At 33.9% G+C, this 23,565-nt stretch overlaps 4 protein-coding genes across 5 annotated transcripts; 1 reads left to right on the top strand and 3 right to left on the bottom strand.

The window, feature by feature from the left end:
• The first annotated feature begins 531 nt into the window (after positions 1-531).
• Positions 532-9,409, top strand: LOC133876670 (uncharacterized). Of its 2 annotated transcripts, none has more exons than XR_009901610.1 (11): positions 532-783; positions 1,718-2,098; positions 2,530-2,595; positions 2,753-2,892; positions 3,453-3,582; positions 5,340-5,491; positions 6,582-6,717; positions 7,058-7,142; positions 7,286-7,560; positions 7,693-7,824; positions 8,800-9,409. XR_009901610.1 is itself a non-coding variant. In XM_062314927.1 (11 exons), the coding sequence occupies exons 1-11, from the start codon at positions 667-669 to the stop codon at positions 8,828-8,830; spliced, it is 1,650 nt and encodes a 549-aa protein (XP_062170911.1). In that variant the 5' UTR covers positions 533-666; the 3' UTR covers positions 8,831-9,409. The 2 variants fall into 2 exon arrangements, 1 of the variants encoding a protein (XP_062170911.1); XM_062314927.1 differs by having other exon boundaries at positions 533-783; positions 7,688-7,824.
• Positions 9,410-11,099: 1,690 nt separating this feature from the next.
• Positions 11,100-12,287, bottom strand: LOC133878515 (uncharacterized). The gene is made up of 4 exons (XM_062317077.1): positions 11,844-12,287; positions 11,633-11,759; positions 11,480-11,541; positions 11,100-11,366 (listed from the first exon to the last, which is right to left on the bottom strand). The coding sequence occupies exons 1-4, from the start codon at positions 11,961-11,963 to the stop codon at positions 11,253-11,255; spliced, it is 423 nt and encodes a 140-aa protein (XP_062173061.1). The 5' UTR covers positions 11,964-12,287; the 3' UTR covers positions 11,100-11,252.
• A 695-nt stretch (positions 12,288-12,982) lies between these two features.
• LOC133878678 (GDSL esterase/lipase At5g22810-like) lies at positions 12,983-16,596 on the bottom strand. The gene is made up of 5 exons (XM_062317265.1): positions 16,353-16,596; positions 15,922-16,052; positions 15,061-15,294; positions 14,117-14,372; positions 12,983-13,182 (listed from the first exon to the last, which is right to left on the bottom strand). Exons 1-5 carry the CDS (start codon positions 16,594-16,596, stop codon positions 12,983-12,985), a joined length of 1,065 nt encoding a protein of 354 aa, XP_062173249.1.
• A 2,460-nt stretch (positions 16,597-19,056) lies between these two features.
• LOC133878677 (GDSL esterase/lipase At5g22810-like) lies at positions 19,057-23,151 on the bottom strand. Its single transcript, XM_062317264.1, has 5 exons — positions 22,832-23,151; positions 22,386-22,516; positions 21,721-21,954; positions 20,646-20,901; positions 19,057-19,445 (listed from the first exon to the last, which is right to left on the bottom strand). Exons 1-5 carry the CDS (start codon positions 23,076-23,078, stop codon positions 19,252-19,254), a joined length of 1,062 nt encoding a protein of 353 aa, XP_062173248.1. The 5' UTR covers positions 23,079-23,151; the 3' UTR covers positions 19,057-19,251.
• Between the last annotated feature and the right edge of the window lie 414 nt (positions 23,152-23,565).

Raw genomic sequence — 23,565 nt, 5'->3', positions numbered from 1 at the left:
ATTATATATATATATATATATATATATATATATGAGATATGATTCCTTATCAACTTTTTACACAATTAAAAACACAACTATCCTATGTGGCAGGGAATCATAAGATGTGATTTTTTTTTTTTTTCAAAGAACCTATGATTCCATGCCACAGAAGATAGTTGTGTTTTTATTTGCGAGAAAAGTTGGCAGAGAATCATATATATATATATATATATCTCTCTCTATATATATAGATATGATCTTTTGCCACTCCAAGATACAACTCTTGACCATGTAGCAAGATAGTTCCCTAGCTAGCTTTAGGGTTTTGTTTTATGATTTCTTGCAAACTTTTTATACAATTAAAAGTACAACTATCCTATGTCGCAAAGAATCGTATGATAGTTGTGAATTTTTTATTTTTAAAGAGCTTATAATTTCCTGCCACATAAGAGAATTGCGTGAAAAGTTGGCAATGAATCATATCTCGTACCGGGAAAAACTTGTGGGCTCCAACTCATGTAAGAGGGTGGGTTTGTATGCAGTGTTAAAATGGTGTTTTTGTAACAGCCCTCGCGCGCGTGTGGGTATATGTGTGCTCTATGAAGTGGTGGAAAGCCGGGAAATTTGAGAAAGTAGAGGAAGAGCTCCGCTAAGCTGGTGTGTATTCCGCACGTTCAAAGGGCGATGGCGCTCGACTCAGAACCAGCCCTTGTAGAAGAACAAGGAGAAGAAGAAGAAGAAAAAGAACGGAAATTACAACTTGATGCACCGGCACATCACCCTTCTGCTCCGCCTGATGAGGTAGCAATCAACGGCTCTGATTTCACTTGGTTTCTTTTCTGTTCTTTTTTTTTTGTTAAATAGGGTCTCAGTGGTTCGTTTGTCACGCTATTTGATAGTGACGGTTCTGGTTGATGGTTCAGCGAAAATTTTGTCAATTCTAGGAAAATCTCACACTGTTCTTGGCCCTTTCTTTTTGCTTGTATTTAAGCTTTAATTGATTTATAAACAGGTTGAATAGGGCATTCGATGATGTGGGTACCAGTTGTTTATCAAATATATTCATTGTTAAATCCATTTGCAGCTCAGATATGCTGGTTCTTATTCAATATGATTTAGCTGACTTTTGGCACAATACATGTGAAGTACATTGCGGTTGAAGCTCATATGCTTGAATAACTTTGCCCATATGCACTCAAGTCTCATCTTGGCTGAAATCTGAAATTGGGAACTTTTGATTGTGGTAATAGCCATAGATTTCTTCCATACTCTGTTTAAAGCAAATGATAGAGATGTGGTGTGTATGGAGGGAGCGAAATGCACGCTGTTTTGAAGATTGTGAGACTGATTTGATGAACTTGAAGAAAATGATGCAACAAACGTTGTTTATGTGGAGAGAGAAAATTCAGTTTATGCATGAGTGTTCTTATTTTGAATTTATAGATAGGTGCTCGCTTTTTTCTTTGAATTAAAGGCTTCATGTATACATCCTGTGTACTATGGGTTGCGCCTCTTTGCGCTTTTTAAATATACTTTACTTATCAAAAAAAAGCAAATGATAGTGTTGATAATACATGTCCACACCCACCCACCTGCCCATATATGCGTAAATAACATACATTTATGTAATATATAAATTCATTTTAAGAGCATTAACGCAAGGTATACCTGGTCAACAATGTCTAGTGTTGAAATCATGATTATTTATTTATTTTTTTCTCTTTCTGTTGTGCAGTTGTTTGAAATCTCAACTACAGTTGATCCTAGTTATATAATCTCTCTGATACGGAAACTTCTACCAACTGATGCAAGAAATAACCACGATTCTCCTGGCGTTGATGCGTGTGTTGACATTAATCAAGTAGAAAATACTGGTCATGTGGAAGAATGTTCAGCTTCTCTATCTGGAGATGAAGTTCTGAATTCTTCAAATAATAAATCTGAGAGCATGGAGATTGTTGGGGATTATGATCAACATGCTCGACAAGAAGGAGAAGATGAAGAATCATTTCGTACATCTGATCAGCCTAGTGTATCATCAGAAGAAGAGGCTTGGGAGGAGTATGGTTGCATTTTATGGGATCTTTCTGCAAGTAAAACTAATGCAGAACTCATGGTACTCAAGTTTCCCCTTGAATTGACAATTAATCTTGATGTTGCATTTCGCCTGTTTTGATTCTGATTACATGTTGAGTCATATCAACCTTTATTCTGGATACAATGATGCTACTGTAACTCAAATAAAAACTTGATTGAAGAACTAGCCAGTTTGAAGTACAATCTAGCACCTATCCTCGTAACCCCTCTAAACTCTTGATTACGCTTGTGATCATGAGATGAAGATGACGGTCATTGACACTTTATTAGAATACGCAATTAATCATATTGTTATAGGTTTCCATCTCCAACCACCCCTCTCTTTTGCAAGCACCCCAAAAATTATTAATTTTCCTGGAAATAGGTTTTGAACTATGATTTGACTTGTTATTGCTAGAGATCTGACTATGAATTCTTTCCTACTGCAATCTAAGTAACATATTTGTGCAGGTACAAAACCTCATACTTGAAGTACTTTTAGCAAACCTTTTGGTTTCCCAATCTGTGCGTGTTAAGGTAAGCCACATTTCAACTTTGTTGCAAAATTCTTTTTGCCTGATGAACTTATGTTCATTCCTTCTCTCTTAACTTGTTTTCTGTAAATGGATGAACTGTTAACCTGGAGGTTTTAGAAACTTGTTTCATGTGGATCTGATTGATTTTCTTGCTCCAGGAGATTAGCCTTGGAATTATTGGAAACCTTGCCTGCCATGAAGTTCCGTTGAAACATATAGTCTCTACAAATGGATTGGTTGAGATAATTGTGGATCAGTTATTTCTAGATGATGCTCAATGCCTATGTGAAGCTTGTCGGTAATACGTAGTCCTGTGCTCGTAATTCCTGTAGTTAATCCCTTCAGTTTTTTTATTTTTTTCAGATTTTGGTTTTATTATCATACTTGCTGCCAGTGTTTCATTCTTTCTAACGTATTAAGTTGTAACTTGTGGCCTATGTGCATAAGTCTTTTTATGCCTCTCCTGGATTATAGTGCTCTTAATTTTCTTTTTCTTGGTATTCCATGTTTCTTCTGGCAAGAAATTTTCAAATCAGCCTTTGTTTCTGCTTTCTGTCCATTTGCAAACAATAACCATACAAAGTGGAATGACAGTTCTCACTTCCGCACACCCCCCCCCCCCCCTCCCTTTTTTGAAAGAATACACATTTCTTTTATCTATTAAAGTAGAATGCACCTTATTTTGTAATAGCAAAGCAGTAGTGTCTGAGTCTCTTCTCGCATGTTGTGTCAGTTGTGTCATTTATAACTTCTTGTCTCTAAGTGTTGTGGTTTTGAGACACACACTCAAAGTCTCAAACAGATGCTGTATACTTTTCTTATATATATAAATATGTATTTTTTTTTTTTCTGATACAGGTTGTTAACCTTGGGTTTTCAAAGTGGGGGTGAATGTATTACTTGGGCTGAAGCATTGCAGTCTGAGCATATTCTATGCCAAATTTTATGGATTGTGGAAAATACTTTAAATCTACAGCTTATTGAAAAGGTAGGAAATAATGTCTATGGTTTATTTTCTTTGAGACATTCTGGTAAATGTGTGCGTGGGCGCCTATGGTGAAAATTTTTCAGCATAAGGAAATGCCTTCTATTTTCCCGGTCAGCTCTTATTTTTGGGTGCTTGTGGTGGTATTTCTTAGCAAGTATATTTCAAACAGCAGTGTCAGAGAAAGCAAAAAACCATGTCATTGCACCAATAAGGGTATCACCGACTATAGAGTTTAAAGATCCTCTCCACATATTCATTTTGGGGGTCAAGCTTGATACTTCCTAAGAGGGCTGATTGGATGAATAAATTATGGAAGGAAGAAACACTTATAGTTGTAGGAAGATTTTGGTTATAATTGTCATTTGAATGATTTGTCCTTTAAATCAGATGTTATGGTATTTTTCTTTTGTTTAACAGAGGCTATATAATGTAGGTTTGAAAAACCAACTTGGTAGGATGGTTCGCTGGTTAAGTGGATTATTGACAAAAGAAACTTCGATACTGAACTCAGCTCATCTCAACTATGCTTCTATCACAATGAATGAAACTTTAAGAATGGTGGAAAATCTCAAAGCATTTTTAGATGGTTGAATTTTACCTTTTGTAAAAGTTAAAGCATTTTTATGTAACTAGAAAAAGTTACAAGATTTATTTTTTCCCTTTACTTGTAGAGTTCTTGGCTTAAAATGGTTTGTACTATTTTTATATACTCTTTACTTTTTCCCCTGTTCACCAGTTTTTGTTTCATTCAAACTGAACAAGTATTTAGAGGTTTTTTTACATGAATAAATGGGATAATGGTGAGTGCTTTTGGTTTTGTAATTATTTTTGGTTATTGCTGAATAAATTGCATATATGAGCATACAAACAGCCAGTGTTTATCATATGTTCCTATATTGTTAATTTTTTTAAAAAAATTTTGAGCAGTTGTGTCTTTATTAAAGTTAATAAATTTCAATAATTGTCGAAATATATGCATTTCAGTCCATGTCATGTCCCATTAGATTAAAACAATGTTACTTGTAAATCACAAGGAATTTTAAATATCATTTAAATTCAGCTATGTTACGTACAAAAGCCTTCTCTAGGGATTGTAATAAAAGCTAGCTTTCTAAATGAATTTTTGTGTTGATCAAACACTATCATTTGAGGGCATCATATAAACATCAATAACTCACTTCTCATTGCTTCTGGTTTGATGCTTTAGGGACTAAATATTGCTAAAACATACAGTAAGTCCACACTTTTTCAAGGAGTTAGAAATAATTAAACAAGAATTCTTCATTGTGATGTTGCGAGAGACTTGTGGAATTTGGCCTTTAGGATGTTTGGAGTAGAGTTGGTTATGCTGAGACAGGTGGTGGAGCTCTTGGCATGTTGAAAAAGAAGGTTTAGTCGGAAGGATCTTAATGTTGTTTGGAGTGTAATCCCTTTTTGTTTAATGTGGTGCATTCGGAAAGAAGGTATTGCGTGAAATTTCGAGGATTGTGAGAAGACGAGCTCAGATATACAGCTTTGTTTCCTTAAATCCCTCTTTGAGTAGATCTCTGTCAACGCTCTTTTTGAGGCCTCTAACTTCGTAGATGTTTGTGTTTTTTTTGCTTCCTGATATTGTTGAGTGTTTTCTCTTGTATACTTCTTGTATACTTGGGTTGCACACCTTTCGCTTCTAATAAATTTGCTTTGTTAAAAAATAAAATTTAACAGGAATTTTAAATTACTTTTCACTGGCTGAAGAGGTTTCCTTTTTCGAACAGAGTGTAGGACTATTATTAGCCATCATTGAAAGTCAGCCGAAAGTTGTGCATGTTCTTCTTCCACCTTTGATGAAGCTGGGATTGCCAAATTTATTGATTAATCTCTTGACTTTTGAGATGAGCAAATTAATGAGTGAAAGAACACCTGAAAGGTACAGCTTCGCTCTGTATTTAAGTGGGTGACATAGTATAAATTTGGTAGATCAAGGTTCCCCCTTTTTTTTAATGACAACTGATACATTTATAGCTTGCAATTGTTTAGTCAAGCAATTATCTCATTGTATTTGCAATTTCTTTTCAGTTGTGCTACTAGTGTAGTTTACTATCTTTTAGAAATTAAGCACCTTATAGTCTAGTAGAACAAAATAATAATCATGTCCTACATGAATAAGATTCGCCAAATACCATAATACATTTAATCCATGTGATTTAAGTATAGTTCTCTGCCTGTAATTTATGAGTCTAAGCAAGCAAAAATGGTACCTTATTTACTGTTGCCATCTTTCATCGCTGTAAAGGAATATAACTATGGATCTAGAAATCCATGACTAAATAATGGCACCTATATGAACTGCTGTTGGTAGATTTGGTGTCTTTGTTCAGTTTGTAATTTACATTTCTATAACGAGAATCAAGTGATCTGGCTCAGTTGGCCATTGTTGTCTTGAATGTGCCATGGAGGCTGGACTAGTCAATATGCATCACTGGGGCCCATGTTTGTAAGCTTGGCTGGCCATTGAATTTCTGGCACGTGCCCAACAATCAAGGACCTAAAACTATGTTACATAATCTATATTTGGTATCTTTAGCACAGTATATATGATGTGTTATTGTTTTGAATTTCTGAATCTTAAAATGTAATTGATAACCAATTTTTGTAGTGGCTGGTAGGTGGACAGCTGATATTTAATGCTTTAGTCTTCGTATAATACATGGTTTTATTATAATAAACAAGAGACAATTTAGCTTTTTTCAAGGAGTTACTAATCTATCTTACATGATTTTTATAACCCAAGAAAGTTGTTAATTACTCCTCTTTGCAATTTATGGCGATAAGGGGTTTATGTTGCCTCGTGATGCTTTTATTGAGATAAATTATGGTGATTTTTTTTTTTTGGCTAACGAGGTGTTTAAAGAATTTTAAGCACCTGACTAGTTAGGACCTGGGCATATGCAGTCCCCTCGTCCCAAACACGCTGAATGACTTTCCTGCATTTGATCTTCATTTTCATACAATTTCAGGTACCCAATTCTTGATGTAGTCCTTCGCGCAATTGAAGCTCTTTCTGCTATAGATGGTTATTCTCAAGAAATCTGTTCAAATAAGGAACTTTTTAGACTGGCTTGTGACATGGTCAAACTCCCTGACAAAGTTGAGGTACATTTTAGCTTCCTGAAAATTGTAAAATACTGATATTATATAGACATTTGATAAGTGTAATTTTTGGTAGTGCTGTTTCATTTCATTCTTTCCAGATAATGTTTAGATAATTGGTAATGTTTGATTCTTGACTACTCAATATCCTTCAAACTTTGGAGCTGTCTGTCCTTACTACTAAAGAAATTAATTGGATACTATAAGAAGTATTATTTAAATTGAAGTGACTAACTATTAGCCTCTTGGAAAAAAAGAATTCGAAATAAGAAAACTGTGCATCAGTAGAACTTGTGAATATTTTGTAATCTGCTCTTTGAGTTGATTGATATCTCTTCTGCAGGTTGCCAGCTCTTGTGTTACTGCTGCAGTACTGGTTGCAAATATTCTTTCTGATGTATCTGATTTAGCTTCAGAGATGTCACAGGGTAAATTATTAATGTTTCTTATCTGCAATTTCTTTTTTTCTAATGCCATCATCTTTGCATCTTTTTTTTTCTTTTTTTCTTTTTTTCTTTTTTTTTTTTTCTAACTTCTATAAGAATTAAAGTGACTTTTTAGATCCATCCAGATTTGCATTTCTTACAGGGGCTGCTCGATATATTTCCTTTTGCTTCGGATGATCTAGAAGCACGGAGTGCACTCTGGAGCATCATTGCAAGGTTGCTATTTCATGTTCAGGAAAATGAGATGAGTCAATCAAGTCTATCTCAGTATGTTTCAGTTCTTGTAAGCAAATCTTATCTGATTGAAGATGATCTTCTCGACCACCAATTAGATGACTCCAGCAAAGGACACGAGGGCTTGACAACTAATTGCACAAAATCAAATGCTATAACTACAGCCGTATCCTTGCGGGGACAATGACATATTTGGATATAGGAACTTTCTGTACCTTGGTTAGGTTCATACAGTTTCTTCTATCAACTGCCTTGTCTATCAAATATTATGTTTTCCTTAACCTTTGAGACAGCTTAGAAGGATAATCAGTATTTTAACCCAATGGACTGCTTCAAAGGACTCTGCTGAAGAGAGTAACATGACAAGCGAACTTAACGGAGATAATGTCAATATGAATAGATTGCTTGATTGCTGTCGTAAATATTCTGAGTAAGCTGGTTTTCTCTCTTTCTACTTGATGATCTTATTTGTTGCAATGTTTAAAGTGAAACAACAGCTTGTATTTCTTTGAATACTGATGTTTTTTTTGGCCAATCGTAGAGCTTTAACAAAGTTTTTACTTGAATAATTATCTTGTTTGATTATTACATGTTAGTTTTATGTAATTTTAATGTGAAGTGGAAAATCCTATAAACACAAAGGTGTCATGGCACTCGTGGGCACATGAAGCTCATATTCTATCTGATGGATCCCCTAGTTTTGAGCAATGTTATGTCAATTGGTCATGCAATTAAAATGGAAAAGAAACTTAAATGGGGTGGAAGGGGAGTGATCAAGGGGTTGATTTGCTGGAGCTAGTTTCAAATTAAAGCTTCTTTTAGGTTTATATCAAAATTTAGTTAGGATTATTTTAGGAATTTTCTTTATTCTACATTTTGATCACTTTATTGGCTTTTACTACTACTGTTTTATTTTCTTGTAATTGGCCAAGTTTAGTGTCATTTTCTTAAAAAAAAAAAAAAATTGTCATTCTTTATTAATAAAAAAAGATCTCAAGTATGTTAGGGTTAAGTAGAACGAGAGGGACTTGTTGCCCAAGCAACTATGTGGTTTACTGACTTTTGGCCTATATAGTTAGTTAACATGGAACTCAGGAAGTTCTCAGTGAAAAAAAAAAATTGAATTAGAAGATTTCTTGACTCATCCTTAGCTCTTTTGATTCCGACCGATTAGGGCTTAAACTTTAGCCACTATAGCCCATTGTCTCAGGCCGGCATGCTGTAAAATCCAAGAAACTAATCTGAAAACAGCTCTGCAAGCTTACAGCCCTGATCATGTTCTTGCTGCTGTGCTCTCTGCTACTTGCCTTCTGCCCATTTCATGTGTCAATATGACACTGATTAAATTTATTTTTATACAGATTTTATGAATACATCATTCATGAGTGCTAATCCTTGATTACAGATTTAATGCTGCATCGTCCTTCAAGGATTGAAATTTGTTCGTATTGCCATCTGCGTAGTTTGTATCGCCATCTGCGTCCTACTTTTGAGATGTATACCCCGTGCAATCACAGCAGAGAAAATTCCTGTAAAGAATATTGCTGAGAGGAATACATTTTTTCTGGATCCTGCTAGGAACATTGAAATTTAGCTGCCAGGACAAGATTGCAAGAGATCCAAATTGTGCCTCGTACATGAGAATGGCGGTCGGACAGATGCCCCCGGCCTCACGTTTACATTGTCAGTTTTGCTGGTAGAAGTCCAGAGGCATGTTATCCAAAACATTTGCCTGCTTAATGTAACACACTAGGTTGTCTTGTGGGGATGGAATGCTTGAATAGAAGCAGAGCCTTTTTGTAGCATGAATCGACTCTGCACTTTGGCACTTTCTAGTTGGCAGACCACAGGACATTTAGTTTGGACACAACATTGTAAAAAGAAAATGACCAAGTGGGTGAGAATTAAGTCCATGTTTTCCGTTTCAGTTAGGCCTCAGTGTGAACTAGGTAAAAGAGACTATTAAGTTTAGAAAAGCCATATAAATGAGAGCAATGCTAGAAATTTTATTTTTATTCCATAACTATCACGTAATGTTGAAGTGGCATTCTCAATCAATCCCTGGATCAATCTTTTGTTAAATTTTTTTTAAAAAAAAATAAAAAAAAATTCAATGGTTGGTTAAGGTTACTGTATCAATTGAATATTTGTAAGATAAAAATATGGTATATTAGATTACTCTATAAATGGAGGCATTCCTTCCATTTGCAGCTGGTCAATAATAAAAGTTGTAGTGTGTACACTCTAAACAATATTCTTTCTCTCAAAAAGTTTTGAGCAAAAAATCGTCCCCCACTTAAATCTGAGTCAAGAGGATTCCTCCTCTCCTCGCTGCAACTCTCATGTTTTCCTTTTCACCCTTGATTTTTTGGTACTTAATTTTTTTATTTTCTTATTTAGTTTTTCTACCCTTTTTTTTTTGGATTATCAAAGGTTAGATCTACTGAAATTCTACAGCCTCCACCACCCATGCATGCACCTCTTCCTCTATTCTCGGCCGTAGCTCAACCTTCCACTGGCCACCTTTCTTGCACATGTTTGTTTTTTCTTGTTCTTTACCCATGTAATGCCTTGATTAATAACTGAATGGAGGGAAAAGAAAGTACAACAATTCTGCCAAGCCAGCCTCAATCTATTGATAATGTTGTAAGTTAGTTGTCTTGCTTATGGTCTGATTGGGTTTGTAATTTAAAAATAGTGATTTTAAAATGTAATTTCTAAAGACACAGTTAGGGATATAAATAAATCAATCCGTCCGACAACTCGCTCGATACCCGTCCGGTTAAACTTGACCCGAACTCGAGTTCGATACTGTACAAACTTGCTCGTTACTATAGAAACTAGTTCGATTAGTAAGTGATACATATTCGACTTGCTCGATAAAACTCTATAGGGGCTCGCGAGCCTAACTCGTTTAAAGCTCAACCCAACCCGCTCGCCCGACTCGTTTAAGGGCTCGCAAGCCTAGCTAGCTCGTTTAATGTAAACCTATATATATATATATATATATATATATATATATATATATATATATAAAAGATACTTAATCATATTATTCATGAATATAATAGGATTATAGGATTATATGATCATATAATAATATAACATTGTTCCATATGACATGTAATCACTTTATTATATGTTACAAGTATTATCACTAGATATTTAACAATTATTACATCATTTATTTATTTATTATTGTAAGTTATATAGTTTATTTAACACACAATATAAATATATATTGTTTATATATTATATAATGTAATATTAATTTTTAAATGAGCTCACCTTTTTTTTTTTTTTTTTTTTTAAATAAACTATATAACTTACAATAAACTCAGCTGAACTGGACTTAATTTTTAAAACTCGTCATGAGCTCGAGCTCGACTCGAACTCATTTAGCCGACTTGAACTTAATTTTTAAAACTCGGCTCGAGCTCGAGCTCGGCTCCAGTTCGCTCGACTCGACTCGACTCGTTTACAACCCTAAGCGCAGTTAAATGTTTAATAAAATCGTAGTTTGACCTTTACAATCGCAGGTTAGCCTTTTAAATTTTGCGTTTTCAAAAAACACCTCATTATTTTTTGCGTTTTGAAATTAAACTTTTTTAAAAACGCAATTTCTAAACTCATTTCCTATAATATGATTTAAAATAGAATTTTTTTTTTTTGTCTAAGAAATCGAAATTTTAAACACGCCCGTAATCATTCCATCTCAGATTAGATGTTACACAAATTATAATAATAAGAAAACAAGCGTCCTGGTTTAAAAAAAATTACAAAAAAGAAAAACAAAATGTTGAGGGATTTCTGTGCGGCCAAAGTCTTGCTCTCTCTCTGAGAGATGGTCTGACAGAATCACACGAGTTCTTCAATTAGGGGGCCGTAGAACAGTTTGTATGCCTCCATAACTTCAAGATACCACATTGCCTCTCGATCCGGGATCGCCGAAAGATCTACAATCTTGTGAACCTGATATACATTTCTTTAATTTCTTATCAACCAACTACACAATGCCCAATTGTTTGCAATTCGGTTAAAAAAATTTCCTGTTTTGATCCAACAATGAACAAACAATTTTGTACCTTGATTTCTGGGGGTTCAACCGCGCGCGCATTGTATCCTCCAACAACCATCACATACATCCCTGTAGTACAAAGGGAGAAAAACGATAAAATTGAGCAGATATTCGCGGAAATGCTAAAATACGCCGTCGGAGAGTGAAATTTTTTTGGTACCGGTCTTCCAAGGGCGCAGACGGAAGTCGGCGGAGGAGAGGGAGAGCTTGACAATGCCGGTGCCGTCGTCGAGAAGCAACGGCGCTTCAACGTCGTCGTTTTCGTCGGGGGCCGAGACCAGAACGCCCTGAGATACAGACGTTGGTTTAGAGTAGAGAGTCGCATAGTATTATTGCAATGAAAAGGAAAAGGGAAAGGGTGTTTTGGGAACCTGTAACCAGGCGCGTTGGAAGAGGATGCCGCCGAGAGTCATGGAGTTCTGCGACGCCGTTTCCGTCGCGTCCTTCAGCTGAGCGCACAGCAGCTTCAGCGCTGCTAGGCTGTAGTCCATCTCTGTCTCTCAATTTCTCACTCGCCAGTCGCCACCAAGGAGTTGGCTGCTCACTCGCCTCACCCAAAGGGCCAGATTGCCAGTATATGGAACGGCGCGTCTCGATTTTAGGAGGGAAATGGCCATAGGAGGGTTGGAAGATGAGAACATTTAGAAGGACAAAACGGTGTCGTTCGGAAGGTGCTAATAAAACGATTACAAATCTCCAAGAGCAACAGATCGATTACAAATCTGCAAACCCGAATCTTCTTGAATTACTCATTGGAATTTGTTATGGGGCTGGATATTTTAGGAAAGATTAAGAAAGAAACAATATAGCCCTTCCCTTCCTTACTTTGATAGTTCAGGGGTGGACCGTGGACCGAACTAATTTGAACATATATTTGGGGTTCGTACGGCCAACTGATATTTCAAAGGTACTACTGAAAAAACAAAATTAGTAAAATCTTTTTATTTTAATTTCTTGCTATATTAGATTTGTACACGGTAGACCATAATACACATCATATCCTGCAGAGTTCTTTCTAATATCTAAGACAAGTTGAGAATGTTTAACCCAAACTGAAGGATCATATGATCACATCAATTAATTCTTATTACTTTTTTATTAAAAAAATAAAAATAAAAATTTGCCAAACCCGAACACATTTATTTACTTTATTGTGAAAACATAAATATGCAAGCAACTTCAACCCTCCTTTAATGTATTACTTTTAATCTAATCATACAAATCTCTATCTTCTTCCATCCATTACCATATATATATATATATATATATATATATATATATATATATATATATATATATATATATATATATATATATATATATATATTATATTGCAAACAAACCCACAAGAAATATAAAATTAAGCAAACCCTCAACAACAGCATCGATCATTGGATCGGTTGAAGAGCAAAGCAGAGTAATGTTGAGGTACATATATATATATATATATATATATATATATATATATATATATATATATATATATATATATATATATGCATGTGCTTGATTAGGTGACGAGCACATAGCCACTATCGGACAAAGTTCGGGCTAAAATGCGGTTTGCAGCCTCCGTCGGATGGAAACCGTCCCAGAAGACGTAATCTGATGCATTCGCACATGTGCCCGCAGCCACAGAGAATGGATTGCATAGTATTGACGTCTCTAACAATCCTGTTCCACAGCAAGCCCTCCTTGCCTCAAAAAACCCTGTAAATTATGAAAATTAATCAATCAATATGCAATGAGTTTGGTTTCTTAATTACATCCTTCACGTTCTGCTAGCCAAAATAGTTAAGGATTTGTTGAGCTGCTACATCACTCAGCAATACATAATTTATAATAATAATAATAAAATAAATCTGATTCTTTCTCATCTTTAAGAATAGTGAGAGCATTCACTATTCTTTTGATCAGTGAGTTTGTTAAATAATAGTTTTTGTGTGTTTTGTTAAAAATTTAGAGGAAAACCAAATTTAAAGAACCTATTATGAGTGCTTTGAAAGTATATATATAAAAAATATATATACTTTAAATTGGAGGATGTATAGCACGTCTTATAATTAAAATGCTGAGCCATAAATAGATGCTTTGGTAAAAGAGATATGTTACACATCATTTTGTTTTCCATATGTTGTCCATCTATTTTTCAAATCAATTATTAAATTTGTGAGTCTCATACATCAAAGGTTTGAGTTGTAAAAAACATGTACAGAGATATACAACAGATGGACAGTAGATTGATTTATAGCATTTTTCTTGGAAAAATAGGTAGCTAAAAATATATATATATATATATATATATTCTTTAGCAAAATATTTGCTTAACCGGATGTGAATGCTCGTAAGCTTGGCCAATGGATATATGTGCTGAAATGACTAGGAACTTTCTTTTAGGTCTCTAGGTGAAATTGCTTAGTTAACTCATTTGACAGTGTACACCGGCAACTCTTTTACAACTGACTTCCTAACATGTATTTGCATGTCAATTAGAACCACGTTAACTACTAAAAAAAATATTTTAGCACCCTCTAATCACAACTAACGTATTTGTATGTCAATTAGAACCACGTTAACTACTAAAATAATATTTTAACACCCTCTAATCACGTGGTAACGGGAATCAGAGAAGTAACCCACGTACCATTTGCTGTAGGATCTGTGGAAAGATTTAAAAGAGGCTGGTAGATATCGAAGACAACCAATTTGAGACCAGAAAGGCGATTTTTCAGCCTCTGAGAAGTGGCATTAAGCCTGTTATTGAAGGAAACTGCATCTTTGTTTAACCTGCCCACACACTGGTTGCCACCCAACCCAAATATTGTGATGGCTGCTGGCAGGCATCCAATTGGGGGCAGTGATGTCACTCCAATTCTCCTTGCTCCCAATGCATATAGCCTCTGTCATAAATGTTTGTTTAGCAATAGTGAATTTATAGGATTTTTTTTTTTTTTTTTTTTTTTTTTTTTTAAGAAGAATGTAGATTGTTTATTATACGAATATCATACGATTAGAATGACAAAACAATAAAAATAACAAGGGCATGTAAAAAGAAGAAGAAATTCCACTTAATCCTCTTATATATATAAACTTTTTTTTTTGCTTTTGTAATCTCCTCCTAAAGTTTAAAAACTCTCAAATTAATGTATCCAATTTTCAATTTTTGCAATCTCACCCCTTCGTTAGGATTTTCTATCAACTACAGACGGATGATGTAGAAATTACCAAAATACCCCTCATGTATTTTACTTTTCATTTAAATAAATAGTCCAAAAGCTTATTTTCATTGCCACTTTTGTATAATAGTCTACTAAATAGCTTTACTATTTTCTTAATTCTTACAAGTAATATACATAAAAACCAATTTATTATTAGTTAGAGACTAATCATGTGAACAATGCGAACATCAAAGTATTCTAACATGACATAAAGATAAAAGTAGTTTTTAGATGTTTGTTAATGTTTTTTTTTTTTTTTTTTTTTTTGGGGGGGGGGGTGAGACTCATTTGTGGGTAACATATAGCATATTGACTTACTATATAAGTAGTAATTAATCTATAATTGAGAAATGCAATGAGGAGGGTCGACCTGAATGAAATTTGAATAGGATTGGATGAGAATTTCTGAGAAGCGATCAAAAGAATAGGCCACTTGAAGAAGAGGGTCAATGTAATAGTTCTGAAGAAAGTCACTGCTCCCGGCACTAAGAAGGTAGAGTGCACCAGATATTATTGTTGAAGCATTTGATCTCCCTGCTATTTCCACCAACCTGGGCTTATACTCCCTGTAGTACTCCAACTGCTGGCTTAATGGGATCGCATGCTATATACACCACCAAAATTCCACAACATATATAATAATATCATATCATATGTTGTATATATATATGAATAGTAAAAAACTTCACTTATCATCTCGGTATGATCTTTCATCATTTTTACAAGTATATCTTTTAAACTTTAAAAAGTGTCAATTTAGTGTATCCATATTTTAATTTTTTTCAATTTTATTAATCCGTTAGGTTTTTCTGTTAAATCATGTCAAAATTTTCGAAGTACTCATTTTTTTTTTTAAATATATATATATATATATATATATATATATATATATATATATATATATATATATATATATATATATATATATATATATATATATATATATATATATATATATATATATATATATATATATATATATATATATATATAACTTTTCTTAAAAAAGTTATGGATATTTTAAGAATTTTGACACCATTCTGTCAGAATCAACGGAAAATTTTAACGAAGTGGCGAAATTGAAAAAATTTGAACATGGTACACGAAATTAATATTTTTTTTAAAGTTTATGAATATGATTGGAAAAGTGATGAAAGATGGTGAGTAATAAGTGAAGTTTTCTTATGAATTATGAGAGAGATAATGTTTTTTTTCTTATTAATGTATTTACATAAAGGTCTGCTGTAGCATCAAAATAACCAGAAGCAGCTGAAGCAAAGTTTGCACCAATCAAGAGGTTCTCTCCTGTGGCTTCTCTGCTTAGATAAGCTAGTGGATAAGAAGTGAACCCCAGGTATTCCGCTGTACTTCAAAAGAAACCGTAGAAAGTGTTAGAATATAAATCAAATGATAAAATTCATAGCTTTCTTTTAGGATAAGTAGTGATTTAACGTGGTATCAGAGCAGAAATTTTGGGTTTAAACCCTGTATCCGTCTTTCACCTCCTATTGCATGCTTTTTTTAAAAAGAAATAGTGATTTAACGTAGTATCAAAATAAAAATCCTGAGTTCAAATCACGTGCTTTTTGAGATAAGATGTGATTTACGATCAATATAAAGAAAGTATGAATTGGGAAGTATGAGAAAGAAAAAAAAATGAACCAGCGATAATGTCTGAGGCAAGCTTTCCATTGCAGAACCTTCCGGTTGGTAGTCTAGTGTCAAAGTCTCTTCCATAAGGAGGGAAGTTTGATTTTATAAAGGTGAAGAGGTTGTTATTGTTACCGACATCAAAAATAGAGTCCCCAAATATGAACAATGCAGGAACTTGCTGCCCATCGGCCACAAATAGCCCAAGAACCAGAAGAAGAAGAAAGGAAGCCGAGAAAGATGTTGAAAGCCCCATACTTATGTATAATCTGATATCATCAACAGTGCTGTGTTTCTTGCTATAAGAAGAGAGAGAGAGAGAGAGAGATAGCAGTAACTGGTTGGAGACCAACCTTTTACATCTTTGATCTTGGAATCGTCAAACACACACTAATCACCATGCCAACAAAGATGGTCGGTTGAGCAGTCACTGTTCCAAGAAACATGACCCATTTTCTAGAAAACCCTTCGTGTTTGACATTACAAAATGATTGTAATCTTTGTGTTGCTATTGTGCACAACAACAATGAATAAGGACATAGAATTTTTTACAAATTGGTTTATAGGAAATTTCATACAACCTATATATAAGAGTGACATGTGTTATTTAAACATGTGAGAAGAACATATTTTTTTATTAATCCTATTAAAAAAAGCATGTAAAAAGTACATGCTATTAAAATAACATGTGAGAATGCTATTAAAATAATATGTGCTTCTCACATGTCAAGGGACACATGTCAATCTTATATGTGGGTTGTATGAAATTTCTTACAAACCGGTTTGTAGAAAATTTCATACAACCTACATATAAGATTGACATGTGTAAAAGGTACATATGTAACTTTTTAATAGCATCAATAAAAAAATATGTATTTCTCACATACTTAAAAGACATATGTAACTTTTTAGAGACTAAGTTGTATGAGTTCTAATAAGTATTTATAAAATATTTCAGTCATTTTCTTATTACTCCATAAAAGCATTTTTTTCATGTTCTACTTTCTGGGACTACTAGACTAGTAATTTAGAAGTTTTTCTTGTGTCCATCAAAAAATGACATGACTTTTAAAATCACCATTAAATTAAAATTCCATAGTGATCTATCACAAATCAAATAGTGATTTTAAAAGTTACATCATTTTTAAAATGACACCAGAAGAACATAAGAAAAACTTTACTTGTCACCAAATAATAACAAAATAACTTCAATTAGGGTTGGCAATTTGGGTTGTCGTGTCGGGTTTGGGTAAACACGGTTAACCTGCCAACCCTTTTAGACCAACCCGAACTCGACATAATTAGCTGAACGGGTTGGGCGGGTCAACACGTTAGGTTAGAAGGTCAACCCGTCGGGTTGGCAAGTCAACCAATTTGCTAATCGGGTCATAAAAGTGTCATAAACGCGTTGATGGGTCATAAAATGGTCTAACGGGTTGATGAGTCATAAACGAAAAATAAAAGTGTCATAAACGGGTTGGCGGGTCAACCCGCATGTTGACCCCGTTTATGACCCAAACCAGTTTAGCCTAGACCCAAACCAGTTTAGCCTAAATTCAAAACCCTATAACTTCGTGTCGAATTTGCGGGTCGTATAAAAAATTGCCAACCCTAACTTCAATAGTGTAAATTCATTCATTTACAGTCTCCAATAGGAGATTGACACATCAACACCAAATATCATGAACAACAAAATACCGAATCTTTGAATAACTTTTCTTGAGAAAAGTACACATATCTCCCTCAAACTACTACTTAATTGTCAATGTCTCTCCAAACTACTAATTGTGTCAGTAACCCCCCTCCCAAATCACTAAAACTTGGAGACCACCGACTATGAGAACACGCCCATGCTTCGTTGATAACAGAGGTGACGTGGGCATCTGCTGAAATTGCGACTATGAGAACACGCCCATGCCCTAACTATGAGAACACGCCTAGCTCATCGTTGTCATCTATTGCTCCTTCGTGAAATTGTGTTTTCGTTTGGCAAACCTAGATGAAAGCGCACGTGAAGCTTGAGAAATGTTGTGCTGTTGATGACTATTCCGTTGATAACAGAGGTGATGTGGGTTCTTGGGTTCGTGATGCTTCTATGTATGGCTTGGAAATTGACCCAAAAGAAGCATTTCGTCCTTGTGCTTTTCATTGAAAGGAAGGAAATGCTGGTGGTCAAAATTTAGGTGCGAAGGAGAAGACGAGAGAGCATGAGAGAGAAGAAAAGAAATGAATAAAAAAAATAAAAGTAGGAAAGAGAAAAAAGAATAAAATAAGAGTAAAAAATAGTATTTAATTGATATAGAAAAAATTAAGGGAATCTATTATGAGGTGTTTTTTTTATAAGGAATCAAAAAGTAGTGTGGCTCCCTAAATTTTCCCTAAATTAAGAAAAATGGTGAAAAAAAAAAAAAGAAAAAAAACAGAAAAAGAAAAAAAAGACCATAATTTAGTAAAATCTTTTTATTTTAATTTCTTGCTATATCCATAATACACATCCTGCAAAGTTCTTTCTAGTATCTAAGACAAGATGGGAATGTTTAACCCAAATTCAAGTCATATCATATCAATTAATTCTTATTCGCCTTTTTTTTTTATTAAAAAAAAAAAAAAAAAAAGAGAGAATAGTTTGCCAAACACAAATTTATTTACTTTATTGTGAGAACATACATATGCAAGCAACTTTAACAAAAAATCGAAATACAGGAACAAATTATCATTACTTTTAATCTAATCGGTAGAATTATATCTAATCATACAAATCTCTTTCTTCTTCCATCCTTTACCATATATATTTTATTGCAAACAAACCCACAAGAAATATAAAATTAAGCAAACCCTCAACAACAGCATCGATCATTGGATCGGTTGAAGAGCAAAGCAGAGTGATGTTGAGGTACATGCATGTGTTTGATTAGCCGATGAGCAGAGAACCACTGCCGGTCAAAGTTCCAGCTAAAATGTAGTTTGCAGCCTCCGTCGGATGGAAACCGTCCCAGAAGACGTAATCTGATGCATTCGCACAGGTGCCCACAGAGTGTGGATTGCATAGTATTGACGTCTCTAGCAATCCTGTTCCACAGCAAGCCCTCCTTGCCTCCAAAAACCCTGTAAATTATGAAAACTAATCGATCAATATGCAATGAGTTTGGTTTCTTAATTACATCCTTCACGTTCCGCTAGCCAAAATAGCTAAAACGTTATTAGCAAAAAATTCTCAAAAATGTTCAACATTGATCCGACTAGTCAAAATAGATAAGGATTTGTTGAGCTGTTACCGTGCTCAGCAATGCATAACTTATATTAATTAAAGAAAAAAAAAATCAATTCTTTAAGAATAGTGAGACAATTTACAATAAACTCTTTAAAATTTATCTAAATTTAACTCTCAAAAATGTTTATCTACTTTAAAGAAATGTTATTTGTTTTATTGATAAAGTTAACTACTAAAAGTATTCAATGCACTAAATTCAAGTCGAAACAAGCCTTTTTAAAGCATTCAATGTATAAAGTAATTAACATTAAAAAATTTGTAGCATTCCCCTTTTGGCTCTTTAAATTTAAAGAGAGATTTTTACATATGTTAAATTTAACTATTGATTAGAGAGTTTTTTAAATGGTAGTTTTTGTGTGTTTTGTTAAAAATTTAGAAAAAAACAACAAAAACAAAAAACAAAACAAATTTAAAGAGCTCATTATAAGTGCTTTGAAAGTAGATAAAGAAATAATATTTTAAATTAAAGGATGTATAGCACGTGCTTTGAAAAAAGAGATATGTTACACATCATTTTGTTGTCTATATGCGATCCATCCATTCTTCAAATTAACCATTGAATATGTGGGTCTCATGCATCCAAGGTTTGATTTATAAAAAGCATGTACATAGATGTACAGCGGATGGATAGTAGAATGTTTTGTAGCATTTTTCTTGAAAAAATAAATAGCTAAAATAGAAAAATATGTGCTTCAACAAAATATGTGCTTTACCGGATGTGAATGCTCGTAGAGGCTCAGTGAGCTTGGCCAATGGCCATGCTGAAATGACTAGGCACTTTCTTTTAGGTCTCTAGGTGAAATTGCTTAGTTAGCTCATTTTACAACGTAGACCAACAACTCTTTTACAACTAACTTCTTAACATGTATTTGCATGTTAATTTGAATCACGTTAATTACTAAAACATATTTTCGCACCCTCTAATCACAACTAACGTATTTACATGTCAATTACAACTACGTTAACTACTAAAAGAATATTTTAACACCCTCTAATCACATGGTAACGGGAATTTAGATAAGTAATCCACGTACCATTTGCTGTAGGATCTGTGGAAAGATTTAAAAGAGGTTGGTAGATATCGAGGACAACCAATATGAGACCAGAAAGGTCATTTTGCAGCCTCTGAGAAGTGGCATTGAGCCTGTTGTTGAAGGAAATTGCATCTTCGTTTAACCTGCCCACACACTCATTGCCACCCAACCCAAATATTGTGATGGCTGCTGGCAGGCATCCAATTGGGGGCAGTGTTGACACTCCAATTCTCCTTGCTCCCAATGCATATAGCCTCTGTCATAAATGCTTGTTTAGCAACAACGAATTTATAGGATTTTCTGTCAAATCCTAACGGATGATGTAGAAATTACCAAAATGCTTCTATATTTTACCTTTTATTTTTATTTTTTAAAAAAAATTGTAATTTAAAGAAAATTTTGTAATTTTATAAAGTTTGCAAGTATATAAAGGTTATTTCATCGTTAGACGTTCTAATTTAATCTCAGACCCTAACGGAAGGGGTGAGATTGCAAAAAACTGAAAGTTGGATACCATAAATTGAGAGTTTTTAATTTTTAATTTTTGAAATGAATATTTACCAAATTTTCTTCTCAAAAGTTGATTCCCAAATTATGTGTCACTATCACTTGTGATTTATTATTTTGAAAAATGTGTCACACATCACTTGAAAACCAATTTTTGGTGAGAAGATTTGGTAAGTCTAGCACTTCTCAAATTTTATTTTATTTTTAAGGGGGAGGGGGGGAGATTGGAAAAGCAATTAAATTTCAAAGAAGTTAAATGAAGTTCTCCCTAAACATGAATGGTCCAAAAGCTAATTTTCATTGTCACGTTCGTATAATAGTCTACTAAATAGCTTTAATATTTTCTTAATGCTTACAAATAATATACATAAAAACCAATTTATTATTAGTTATAGACCGATCATGTGAACAATGTGAACATCAAAATATTCTGATAAAAGTAGTATTTATTCAAAAAAAAAAAATACACTAAAGAGGGAGACTCATATGTGGGTAGCATATAGCATATTGAATTACTGTATAACTAGTAATTAATCTATAATTGAGAAATAATGCAATGAGGAGGGACCTGAATGAAATTTGAATAGGATTGGATGAGAATTTCTGAGAAGCGATCAAAAGAATAGGCCACTTGGAGAAGAGGGTCAATGTAATAGTTCTGAAGAAAGTCACTGCTCCCAGCACTAAGAAGGTAGATTGCACCAGATATTATTGTTGAAGCATTTGATCTCCCTGTTATTTTCACCAACCTATGCTGATACTCCCTGTAGTACTCCACCTGCTGCCTTAATGGAATCGCATGCTACACCACCAAAATTTCACAACATATATCATATCATATGTTTATATATATATATATATATATAATAGGAGAAAACTTTACTAATCATCCAGGTCTGATCTTTCATCATTTTTACAAGTATACCCTTAAACTTTATAAAGTGTCAATTTAGTATATCCATCTTTCAATTTTTTTCAATTTTACTCGTCCATTAGAATTTTCCTTTAAAAAAGTTATGGGTATTTTAAGAATTTTGACACCTCTTCGTTAGGATTAATGAAAAATTCTAACAAATGGGTAAAATTGAAAAAAATTGAAAGATGAATACACTAAATTAATACTTTTTAAAATTTATGAATATGATTGCAAAAATAATGAAAAATGAGAGGTAATAAGTGAAGTTTTCCTATGAATTATGAGACACAATGTTTTTTTCTTGTTAATGTATTTACATATAGGTCGGCTGTAGCATCAAAATAACCAGAGGCAGCTGAAGCAAAGTTTGCACCGATCAAGAGGTTCTCTCCTGCGGCTTCCTTGCTTAGATAAGCCAGTGGATACGAAGGGAGGAACAGGGTATCAGCTGTAATTCAAAAAGAAACAGTAGAAAGTGTTAGAATATAAATCAAACAATTATAAAATTCATAGCATTCTTTTAAGATTAATAGTGATCTAATTTGGTATCAAAGCAGAGATTTTAAGTTTGAATATGCATCCGTCATTCAGTTCCTATCGCGTGCTTTCTTTTAAGATAAATAATAATTTAACGTGGTGTCAGAATAAAAAGTCTGAGTTCGAATCACGTGCTTTTTGAAAAATAAGCAGTGATTTCACGTAAAGCGTTACGATTAATATAGAGAAAGTATGAATTGGGAAGTTTGAGAAAAAAAAAATGAACCAGTGAAGTCTGAGGCAAGCTTTCCATTGCAGAACCTTCCGGTTGGCTTTCTAGTGACAAAGTCTCTTCCATAAGGAGGGAAGTTTGATTTTATGATGGTGAAGAGGTTGTTATTGTTACCAACATCAAAAACAGAGTCCCCAAATATGAACAATGCAGGAACTAGCTGCCCATCGGCAACAAATAGCCTAAGAACCAGAAGAAGAAGAAGAAGAAAGGAAGCCGAGAAAGATGTTGAAAGCCCCATAATTACGTATAATCTGATATCATCAACAGTGCTAGCTGTGTTTCTTTGCTAAAAGGAGAGAGAGATAGAAGTAACTGGTTGGAGACCAACCTTTAAACATTTAATCTTGGAATCGTCAAACACACACTAGTCACCAAGCCAACAAAGATGGTCGGTTGAGCAATCACTGTTCCAAGAAACATGACCCATTTTCTAGAAAAACCTTCGGCGTTTGAGAAAGTTCAGGGAAGAAATTAAAAATAAAAAATGGTCAAAATGAGTTTTTGAAAAAAATAAATTTCGTTTGAATTGATCGGTGGCGTGCCCCTTTAACTGTCGCTCTCTCCAAGAAAGCCTTAATCTATAGGTTTTTTTTTTTTTTTTTTTTTTTTTTCCTATGGATAAATATTTCTTGAGTTCCTATAATTCCGCTTCTAAAAAATTGGCACTTAACCCGTAACATGTAAGAAATACATTTTTTTTTAATACTGTATGCTTCTCATATATA

This window comes from Alnus glutinosa, chromosome 9, assembly GCF_958979055.1.
Source record: "Alnus glutinosa chromosome 9, dhAlnGlut1.1, whole genome shotgun sequence".
Taxonomy (NCBI): Eukaryota; Viridiplantae; Streptophyta; class Magnoliopsida; order Fagales; family Betulaceae; genus Alnus; species Alnus glutinosa.
The sequence above is the reverse complement of the archived record's forward strand: the minus strand, read 5'-3'. Positions and strand labels throughout refer to the sequence as shown.

What these genes read in the sequence shown, in the direction of transcription:
- LOC133876670 (XM_062314927.1), top strand. Translation starts at nt 667, where the DNA reads ATGGCGCTCGACTCAGAACCAGCCCTTGTAGAAGAACAAGGAGAAGAA. An exon ending in CCCAATCTGTGCGTGTTAAG is followed by an intron (nt 2,596 to 2,752) that starts GTAAGCCACATT and finishes TTCTTGCTCCAG; the next exon opens with GAGATTAGCCTTGGAATTAT. An exon ending in TGCTGTCGTAAATATTCTGA is followed by an intron (nt 7,825 to 8,799) that starts GTAAGCTGGTTT and finishes CCTTGATTACAG; the next exon opens with ATTTAATGCTGCATCGTCCT.
- LOC133878677 (XM_062317264.1), bottom strand. Translation starts at nt 23,078, where the DNA reads ATGGGGCTTTCAACATCTTTCTCGGCTTCCTTTCTTCTTCTTCTTCTT. An exon ending in CCTATTCAAATTTCATTCAG is followed by an intron (nt 20,902 to 21,720) that starts GTCCCTCCTCAT and finishes CATTTATGACAG; the next exon opens with AGGCTATATGCATTGGGAGC. An exon ending in CACAGATCCTACAGCAAATG is followed by an intron (nt 19,446 to 20,645) that starts GTACGTGGATTA and finishes CATAATTTACAG; the next exon opens with GGTTTTTGGAGGCAAGGAGG.
- LOC133878678 (XM_062317265.1), bottom strand. Translation starts at nt 16,596, where the DNA reads ATGGGGCTTTCAACATCTTTCTCGGCTTCCTTTCTTCTTCTTCTGGTT. An exon ending in ATGCTACAGCAGACCTTTAT is followed by an intron (nt 15,295 to 15,921) that starts GTAAATACATTA and finishes TGGTGTATATAG; the next exon opens with CATGCGATCCCATTAAGCCA. An exon ending in CCTATTCAAATTTCATTCAG is followed by an intron (nt 14,373 to 15,060) that starts GTCGACCCTCCT and finishes CATTTATGACAG; the next exon opens with AGGCTATATGCATTGGGAGC.
- LOC133878515 (XM_062317077.1), bottom strand. Translation starts at nt 11,963, where the DNA reads ATGGACTACAGCCTAGCAGCGCTGAAGCTGCTGTGCGCTCAGCTGAAG. An exon ending in TCCAACGCGCCTGGTTACAG is followed by an intron (nt 11,760 to 11,843) that starts GTTCCCAAAACA and finishes TCTGTATCTCAG; the next exon opens with GGCGTTCTGGTCTCGGCCCC. An exon ending in TCTGCGCCCTTGGAAGACCG is followed by an intron (nt 11,542 to 11,632) that starts GTACCAAAAAAA and finishes TTTGTACTACAG; the next exon opens with GGATGTATGTGATGGTTGTT.